The 10017-nt window shown below is 35.2% G+C and overlaps 3 protein-coding genes across 3 annotated transcripts; 2 read left to right on the top strand and 1 right to left on the bottom strand.

Annotated features, from left to right (window-relative positions):
• Positions 1-27: 27 nt before the first annotated feature.
• On the top strand, positions 28-5095 carry Syx16 (Syntaxin 16). Its single transcript, XM_053762106.2, has 4 exons — positions 28-223; positions 569-705; positions 1499-1671; positions 2547-5095. The coding sequence occupies exons 1-4, from the start codon at positions 143-145 to the stop codon at positions 3176-3178; spliced, it is 1023 nt and encodes a 340-aa protein (XP_053618081.1). The 5' UTR covers positions 28-142; the 3' UTR covers positions 3179-5095.
• Positions 5096-5773: 678 nt separating this feature from the next.
• On the bottom strand, positions 5774-6933 carry vih (vihar). Its single transcript, XM_053762109.1, has 2 exons — positions 6704-6933; positions 5774-6621 (listed from the first exon to the last, which is right to left on the bottom strand). The coding sequence occupies exons 1-2, from the start codon at positions 6802-6804 to the stop codon at positions 6192-6194; spliced, it is 531 nt and encodes a 176-aa protein (XP_053618084.1). The 5' UTR covers positions 6805-6933; the 3' UTR covers positions 5774-6191.
• A 946-nt stretch (positions 6934-7879) lies between these two features.
• Positions 7880-9559, top strand: LOC128679702 (uncharacterized protein). Its single transcript, XM_053762107.1, has one exon. The coding sequence runs from the start codon at positions 8042-8044 to the stop codon at positions 8774-8776; it is 735 nt and encodes a 244-aa protein (XP_053618082.1). The 5' UTR covers positions 7880-8041; the 3' UTR covers positions 8777-9559.
• The last annotated feature ends 458 nt before the right edge of the window (positions 9560-10017 follow it).

Here is a 10017-nt window from a genome sequence, read left to right as displayed (position 1 = left end):
TAAATGTCAAAAAATAAATTTGACATTGAGACATGCTGTATAATTTCGTGTCATGTCATTGAAAATTGGAATGAAATGAAAATTCTTGAAAATAAAATTTCTCTATCTATTTTCATCGTAAAGTTAAATAAATTCAGTGAATATGGTGTCTCGAAGTTTAACAGAAGTGTTTCTGTTAATGCGCAATAATGCTATACACAGTCGACAAATATTTGCGGAACAGGTGCGGCATAATTATTGATTTATTTATGATTTACGCTATGATGAAATTTTTACTTCAAACTAGGTGTCCTAATGGACTTTTCAGTATTAAATATTTGCTTTTATAAACTAAACTACATCTACATTTGAATTCTCTAAGCTTTAAGGTTCATGGGTATTATAAAAACTAAGGAAAAGGTCCAATGAGTTTGGTCCTAAAAACTTAGTTATTTTCTACTAGCAAATTTTCCATATTACAATCGTACTTTCGAATAAACAACATAGTTAAAAACTGTGTCGTGTTAGCATACGCTTTTGTATGCCATGTCATAAGAAACTAAAATAAACATGTCTATGTTTCTTACAGGGCAGTCAGTCTGAACATATGAGGCTGATGAGAAGCAACTCCCAGGATGCTGAAGCGGGTATGGAGCTCCGCACAGAGTCAAGTGCCCCGCCACCTTGGACTGATGCCTTGGAAGAACTACATTATGTCATGACCAGGTATCTTTGCACATTTTTATTAAAATTATTGGGAGTCTTTTGCCCAGTAGTGGGACATCACAAGCTAATAAAAACATGTAAGTATGTATGCTTGGTTGGATAGTGCTGCTAACAATGGAAACTGCTAAAAGTCGAAATTGGTATGACTACTAAGGATGTCAAACACAATGCCAAATGGAGAAGAAAAGGTGGCAAAGCGGATCCTGTGCTCTGATGCTTTGTGGCTAATGAACAAAACAGAAAACCAGTCAGATGAGAAAGAGGAATATATGTTAATTTTTGTAAATGAGACTTCACTCATGTCATGTCACAGTAAAATAAAGTATTATGTGGCCTAGATATTTGAAATTGTATCTGTGGTTAGAAGAAGATGTATAGAACATTTTTTTAAATGACATATTTCAACTGCCTACCTAACATAGTATAGTATATGACAGTGTGAAAATATGCCAGCTAAATACAATATTCTTTGCACTATTGCAACTGTTTAAATTTGTAACTTCTGTTAATTTTTTTGAGCAACATTTGCAATCAGCCTTTCCTAACTAAGCAAATAGGTTGTGAGCATCCAGCCGTGCGAGGTGCAGCTCCTAGCGGACCATCCCTTTCTCATTTAAATACTTTTAGGATCCATGTCAAAGATATCCCACCGTTTTTTAAGCCAGAGCAATGTTTCCGGAAGGATAGAGAGTTGCACCACCAGCTAATCCGGGTGCTCCTGTAGTCTTTTGATAAAGCTGGCACCATGTGTCTCTGTTAATTTCTAAATAAATGATTTGATTTTTGTTAACAGGTTAAAAACGAAGCTGTCGGAGCTTCAGGCGCGGCACGAGCGTCAGATCAGACGGCCGGCGCTCGACGACACGAGCGAACAGCAGCACATCGCGCGGCTCACGGCCGACATCGGCCGCCACTTCAGTCACGCGCACTCACATCTCACTGCCATCAAGGCACAGATGAGGCATGGTACTGTGGTAACTTGATTTTGTAACATTATTCTAAAATGGATTTCCTATACATGTCACACAATGCTTTTTAACTTAATTATGAAAATAATAAATGAGATGAAAAAAATCTGGGATCGAGTAGGAACAGAACCCCCTGTCTATCCGGGACAGTGCTCTTTAGCTTCTGAGCTATCAAGATCATGCCAGTTTACGGCTGAATTATTTCATTTGTTTATGTCTTATACACAGTGTTTTCATTAGATAATTTTTTCATTAAATTATTGTTTTCAAAATTACTGACAGAATGGAAGTAACATTCTGTCAAGGAAGGGAAGAAAATTTAATGAGGGCACTGCCTACAAACACAAATACAATGGTCTGGTAAATCTTGACCATTCTATTTGGTATTGCGATGGTAAAAAAATGTATTTTAAAATTCGTTTCCTTGAATTACTTGATAAACATTATAACATACTGCCTATAAGAAATTAACATTAATGGTATACGCGTGAGTTTACTTATGGTACTTACATGAAATATTTCTAAGTAATTTTCACAACATTGGGTGTGCGCAATGCCAAAGGCGCGCAAAATAATAGGAAAAATTCGGGAATCGAACCCACGCCCCTGCCTGACGGGACAGTGCTCTTAACTGTCGAGCTCAATCAAGATTTTCAAAATTAGTAAAATGCATGTGTTACATTTATAACAAAACAAAGTCATACATTGTACAGGTGGTCTATGGAAGTCTATCAGTTGACGCAAAGGCAGACATAATACCAAATAAAATGGAATTTCCCCATGAGGCTGGCATAGTCGCACCAAGCAACTGAAGCCTCGACAAAAAATAGATTTAAAAAAAAAAGTCTAATAGTAAACAAATTTCCTTTACAGGCAGCAAAACAGAACAAAAGCTAACAGCAAACGTCGTCCTAGCCCTCGTCACAACGCTCCAAGAACTCAGCATTACATTCCGAACTGCACAGTCAAACTATCTCCGTTCCCTTACTTCAAGAGAAGAACGCTCAAACGCCTACTTCGACTTACCCAACTTCGAAGAACTGAGTCTTAATGACAACGACCTATTACCAGGGCTATCGAGCAACCAAACAGATCTATTATTCTCCTTGCCCAGCACGTCTGGGACTCAAAAAGGTTATGTGGAAGACGAGCAAGGTGATACGTCAGAAAAGCAAGTGATGAATCAAAAACAACTGCTTTTATTACAAGAAGAAAATACAAAAATGGTCTCTGAAAGAGAGGAAGAAGTGAACAAAATAGTACGGTCCATCATGGACTTAAATGAGATTTTTAAGGACTTGGGACATATGGTACACGAACAAGGTACTATATTAGATAGGATAGATTATAATATAGAACAGACACACACACAGGTTTATGAAGGATTCAAACAATTGCAGAAAGCGGACAGCTATCATAGGAAAAACAGAAAGATGCATTGTATATTAATTTTAGCGGTTGTTGTAGTAATATTGATGTTTTTGTTGATTATTGTTAAAAGTTAGTTTGAGAGGTTTGAAGTACCGGTACTTTTTGGGTTAACGGTATCAGATGCAATACCTGTGCTAATAGTTTTAAGTTGTACCGGTGTTATTCCATAAAATCTAGTACCGACAACTAGTTACGTTACAGAAAGCTAAAAGTTCAATAACTCTAGTAACTATAGAATAGTACCGAAAAATACCGGTTATAAGAACTATTTTGGAATGAGGTTAGGAACGCCTTATATTTTATAGTTGGATCGAATAAGTGTAAAACAATTGTAATTTATGTTTTTATGTAAATAGCTAGAGTGAGAGAATTGTATAATTCCTAACTATAAGATATCTTTAATTTTAATGTTATTTTCGAAAAGTAACCTTGTGCGAAAATTAATTTCAATTTTGGCGGGAAACACGTCTTTTTTCTATGCATTTGACTGACATAAATCTAGTATTTTAAGTTATTTAAATACACTTTTATTTTCTAAATATGTCGTGAATATGCTTAATTTATTTTAAGAGTAATGAAATTATGGATGTTTGTTTATCCAAATAATGTGTAAGAAAATTCTTCGATGATTCGGTTTTTTTTTAACAATATATCAATCAGTATCTAAAATATGTAAGTTGTTTTACATGCACGTTCTAGTCTATTATCGTTAGTAAGTTATATTTAAGATACATTTATTTGTAGGAAAAATGTTCATTGCTATGATGGTAGATGCGGAGATGTGTGCCAATATGTATAAAAAGTGGTTGAAAATAAGTACCCATGTATAATAACATTCCTTTTAGGGTTTGTTGCGCGACGCTATGGTACAGTCACCTGCGTTGGTATGAATACAAAGGGTTAGTCCATCATGGCAAAGCTAACAATTATGAAAATTGATACAAACTTCCATCTGTAATATTTCGGACACTAGGCATAATTTATTTGCATTTAATTTTAGTCTATGCCACATCGGAATACGAACCGGTGTGTATTAAACATATTAAAGCACGTGACTGTACACGACTGAACGCGTTGTAAATCCGTCGGTTATTACCGCGGCGGAATAGAGGTCCGATCAGGGTAGCTTGTTAAGGTTGACTGTACTTCCACAGGGCAAGGAGAATACACACTGACTCTATTCTCATTGCAACAGGTACTATCGAATTCCGGACTTCTTTTTTAACTTTTTTACAAAGTGCACGTGAGTTGCCAGCAATCAGAGGTCACTGATCCGCTGTAAACTTTTTGAGATAGCGATTGACTCGCTAATAATAGTGCGTTCGGGAACGTATGAAGCGGTTACGCGGCTAACTCTAGACCCTGTCCATTTACTAACCGCCGGTTACTAAATAATAATTTTAAATTTTGGAGCCCAGCCCCATTGCTACTTTGCGCTCCTTCGTTCTCCAACGCGTTTATAGAAATTTAATGATTTGATGAAAAAGGACGGAAATGTGTAACAAGAACTTGCCCACGGACAAATATAAGCATTTAAAATGAAAAATAAAAGAATATTTAAGTGTGCATGAGAACATATCGTCATAAATATTAAAGTTTACTTCCTATAGAGAGAAATAAATGTTTATGAGCAGTGAACATAGAATTATGTAATAGACCACTGAACGCTACAAATGTTAATCTATTGTTAAAATAATATAAAAACTGGTATTTTAATTTCTTATATCAAAACATAATCAACTCCTATAATGGTCTGATTCTGCTATGGTTATAATCAATCATATAATCGCTTTTGGATAATTTAAGCTTTGTTTAACAGTTACTATACAAAAACAATTTTGACTTTAGTAGAATCAACACCCTGATAAATGGAAATATAACTCATTACATTTACTATATAAAATTGTTATAGAGAAGTGCAATTGTAAATAAATTGTTATCTATTTGAAATATAATGCATTGACATTCAAAAAAACTCCTTTTTATATACCAGACTGATTTATCCTAGGGCAGGTATTACACTGCCTATAATAGTGTGTAGCAGTGTTGCTGTAACAAATGGTGGTGTAACACAATGGGAACAAACCATAATTACAAGCAATTGGTAGCATGATCCTAGCAGGTGCTCAATACCTTACCACAAGCAAATACCATTCCATCAATTTTTGAGGTTCTTAGAAAATTCATAATCAAATTAGCCGATGGTGTAGACCTGCCTGCATAATGATAGATAGTACCATCTATTAACATGTTCATTTTTCTGTAAATGTACTTAAGCTATGAGTAAATTTGTTTCTATATAATTTTTTCATGAATGCAGCAACTTAAAACCATTGGAGAAAATTTATGAAATGTTTATATGATCTGAATGTGACCAGTACTCAAGCTAAACTCCTGCATGATCCCTCTCTGGCCAACGGTGAGATCAACATTACATTGAACAAACATTGTCACGGGAGGCCAGATATATTTATACTTTCTGAAGAGGGGTGATGATGCAACGGCAGATATAATACCAAATAAAATGAAATTTCCCTATGGGCCGGCATAGTTTCACCAAGCTACTGAAGCCTCGACATTAAAAAAATAATGATCTGTTTCAGTTGCTTGAAGTGGAAAGACAGCTTGGTCTTCTTGTATTTGCTTTAGGGATTAAAAGAAAAATACAATTAAATTGCACTAAAGAATTATAATTGTCAGTGATTCTTTCATATAGACTCCATCTTAATCAAACAAGAGATGGGAGCATGTAAAACTTTTTACATGGAAAGAAGGCAGACTGAGAAAGACATTCCCAATATCATTGTCACCGACATCATTTTATCAGATTACCATATAAAGTAATTTAGACTCCGAAATATTTAAATTGTTATGAAGGAATGACAAAATTTAATTCTGTAGTTTTTGGGATAAAGCTGGGAATCAATTTAATACTGTACATATTAAAATTTAGATAACTTTTGTATTCCTAATAGGTATAAATTAATAAATAACCATGCTCCCAATCTCTTTGCAAACATATTCAAACGACCACAACACAAAATACAATGCAACTCAAAATGAAATACATTAAAGTGAACTAATCGACTAAGAATCTTTATGTTTACTATAAAATTCGTCTAGGTACTTTTTGTATGCTTCTTGGTTTGCCCATAAGTATGATGCTTGCTGGTTTAAAGGGCTCTGTGTATTGGGCTCGGCTAGCAGACTCTGAATGGACAATAAAACTGTGCGCACATCATACAAAGCCGTCCACTTGTCCTTCAAAATGTCCAAACATATTAACCCACAAGTGTCTACGTTAGGGTGAAAACAAGGCGTCAAAAATTTCACTACGGGAGGCGCATACGGGTAAGAATTAGGAAATTCCAGGGACAGTTTGTATTTGTGCCCCGCGTAAACTGTGTCTTGGGGCCCACTAATTGTACCGATCCATTTGAACAGGTTTTCGCATTCCGGGAAGGCTGATACACCTTTGTCAGCACTTCTCATTAGCTCCATCAACTCTTTTTGCAATCTGAAAGCAAAAATACACGTTTTGTTAGAATTTGACAAGGGAAACAATGAATACAATAAAGTGCATCGTCAGTAGTACTTACCGTTTACTGACTGCATGATTATCTTTTAATTTTATCGTGTCCTCATTCTGTTTCGCTGGATTAGACGATGAAGCGTAATGTGGATTAATATTTTGAGCCATTTCTCAACGAAATATCCAAATTAGATGCCACTAAATTTCTGTTAAAAGGACGACTTCCTGTTAATTTTAAAAAGCTCAAATTTTATTGGACATCGGACTAATTTGACAGACAGCGTAATGGCGGCAACCAGCGACACCAACCACCACTGTCATTCTCGTTCCTTGTCTATGTAAAATATAGGTAATGATAATAAATATACTAAATAAAATACGCATGTATGTAAAAAGGTGTTTTATTTGTTAAATTTACCATGTTACTCATAAAACATATTTTGTTACTATACAACTTTATAATATTTTATTTGCCATTGACTGAAATAGGCAAAACTTACTTAAGTTTAAAATGTATTAGCTTTTTAACAGGATTAAATCACTTATGTAGATACATACCTAGCATACACAAACATATTACAATACTATGTTTACATATAGGTTTACTCCTATGATGTTGAAGTTAAATAAACATAAACTATAACAACTTTTATCTCTACATAGGTAGTAGTAATTATAAGTAGGCACCGTATCCAAATAATTCTTACTATTTTGGTTACGATAGGTACCTAGCTGTTCGATTACGTCAAAAAACGGGAGAAAAAGAAACTAGTATTACAATTTGTACTTTCTCTTTCCACGGTTATTTATTTAATATTCATTGGAGCATGAAATTGAAGATCAGTAACGCGTATTAAAAGAAAAGAGAAAGAACTCCAGAGTCTATTTAAGTCACCAGCATTGACAAACTTTATTTAGTAATGAACATATTTTTTAGTAAATAATTGTGTTGATAACTTTTCATCATGGATTACAAAGTGAGTACTTACCTACCTTCCTCTGTCACCTGTGTTTAGCTATGTTTTATTCGTTGTACCTACTCTTTTGTCTTACCCATGGATTTAGTAAGTACTTCGATGTCTTACCCTAGGCTTTCCAGACCCAGACCCAAACAAAAAAAATCTTTTGTCTCATTCCATCTTTTTATGGAGTTTGAGATAAAATAGTAGGTACCTACCTTGGTAATGATTGTATTGTAGGTACACGCTTGGTTCATTCATCGAATGAATGACTTGTTTGTTCCGTTCCCTTCATTGAGTGAATTCCGTCCCACTTCCGTGGCGTGGTGCTTTTTGTTGTTAAGAGTTGTGTTTATTTATTTTTATTTTGTACTTGTAGTAATAATTAACTATACGGTTGAACGTGAAAATATTTAGAATTAGTTTATGCATTTGTGGTATTCAAGATGCCTTGCATGTTTTACTACGAAAATGCATTACTTCCAAACTTAGATTGCCCAGATGTGGAGTCACTCAAGGAAAAGATTTCTCAAGATTATGGTGTACCTGCTGATGATTTGTTCGTAGTTATAGACGGAAGGAAAATTTTTGAAAATTTGAAATTCAACGATCTCAATTATGTGGTACGAGTATATAAGAGACTTCTTGGTGGGAAGGGTGGCTTCGGTTCGATGTTGCGCGCGATTGGCGCTCAAATCGAGAAAACTACGAATAGAGAAGCTTGCAGAGATCTATCTGGCCGTCGTCTCAGAGACATTAATGAAGAAAAACGTCTCAGGAAATGGTTGCAAGGTCAAGAAGACCGGGAAAAGGAGGCCGCAGAACGCAAGCAGAAGAAACTGGAGAGATTGATAGCTGAGCCGAAAATTGATGTGAATTTGAACCCTATGTATGAGAAAGAGCGTCAGGAACTGCCAGAAAGGGTCAGCGCAGCTGTGGATGCTGGCTGGCAGGCTGCAGGAAGCTCCAATGAGGTTGGATCAAAGAGAAAGCTAGAGGAAGACAAGCCTAAAGGAATGAAGAAAGCCAAATTGTGGATCGATGCGGAGTTATCGGATTGTTCATCTTTAAGTGATGACGAGGAAGAGGAAGCAACCACGAGCCGGGCCCAGGCCGTGTCTACAGACAGCGGAAATGAATCTGACAAAAATTCGGAGTCAAGCAAAGTGAACAATGAATAGTTTTTAAGAATACACCTAGTACATTATCTCAAATATCATTGACGGAGCTTCAATGATATTTGTTATAGATGTAGTTTTTGGACTACCCTGAATAGTTATATTTTAGACTAGTTTTTCCAGCCAGCTCAACATTTATCAATATTTCAAGTTCTAAGCAACATATTGCAATGAAACTATACCAGATTATAAGTTGACCATTCTTTATAAAATTGAAAACCTTATCAAAAGTTTTTATGTGATGTGCATACAAATATAGCTCCCTTACAGTTTTATTATATGTATAGAGTGTAGATTACAATTAAAGTTCCAAAATCTGATGTTTGTATTTATATTTGAATGACATCGTAGATCATGTGTAATCCCAGGATCTATTTAATTTTCAGTCAGAACGGTAACTGTGGGGTTGTGTGTTTGATTTGTACTTTATGTTTAAACAACATGTTTTAGCCAGCCAATGTTTAGGAAATAAGCTTCATTGTCATATTATACTAGTTATGCTAACATGATGTGTTTGGGAAATGAATGTCTGTTGAACTTTCTAGACTAGACCGTATCCTGTTATAAACTGTGATCTTTATGGAGTATCTGATGTTGGTAAATGCTTGACTCAAGACTCCTAAAGTTTGAACACATCAAACATTTTAGGAGGATGGAAAATATGGTATTTATTGTGGCTCCTAAAATGAATGGTGTGAAAAGGAAAAGTTGTGACAGGTTTATTTCTTTTAAACATATGTAATTAGTTTAATTAGAGATTATGTAAAATAAAAGTTTTAAAATAAATATGTTTTTATTCGCACATTAACTTACAAATACTCGGCAGGGCTGGACAGCTCGGCGCGGCAACGAACCACTTTCACGACACTAGTAGGACGCAACTTTTTTTTTTAAACACCCTAGATTGGTTGGCGAATTTTTCCCAATTTTCGTTGTCGTTTTTTCACGACACAGACACGATAATTAATTAAAATTACAACTTCTCATTGGGTTGTTTTCTCGAATTTTTAGACATGCCTCTGAATTTTGCGATCTCGTAAACGCCCATACGACCAAAGATGATCGAATTTCTTTACCATGTCATGGGGATTGTACATTCTTCCCAAAGATCTTTACAAAGCGAATGGAAGATTTTCTGCTGCTCTTCGGCCTCTATGTGGTACAGCATGTTAAAATGTTGGCACAATATTTCTTCGCTCTTAGCCCAAACAACGCAACAATCAATAAGAAATAAAATCGAATTC

The sequence above is a fragment of the Plodia interpunctella genome, chromosome 22, assembly GCF_027563975.2.
Source record: "Plodia interpunctella isolate USDA-ARS_2022_Savannah chromosome 22, ilPloInte3.2, whole genome shotgun sequence".
In the NCBI taxonomy this organism is placed as follows: Eukaryota; Metazoa; Arthropoda; class Insecta; order Lepidoptera; family Pyralidae; genus Plodia; species Plodia interpunctella.
The sequence above is the reverse complement of the archived record's forward strand: the minus strand, read 5'-3'. Positions and strand labels throughout refer to the sequence as shown.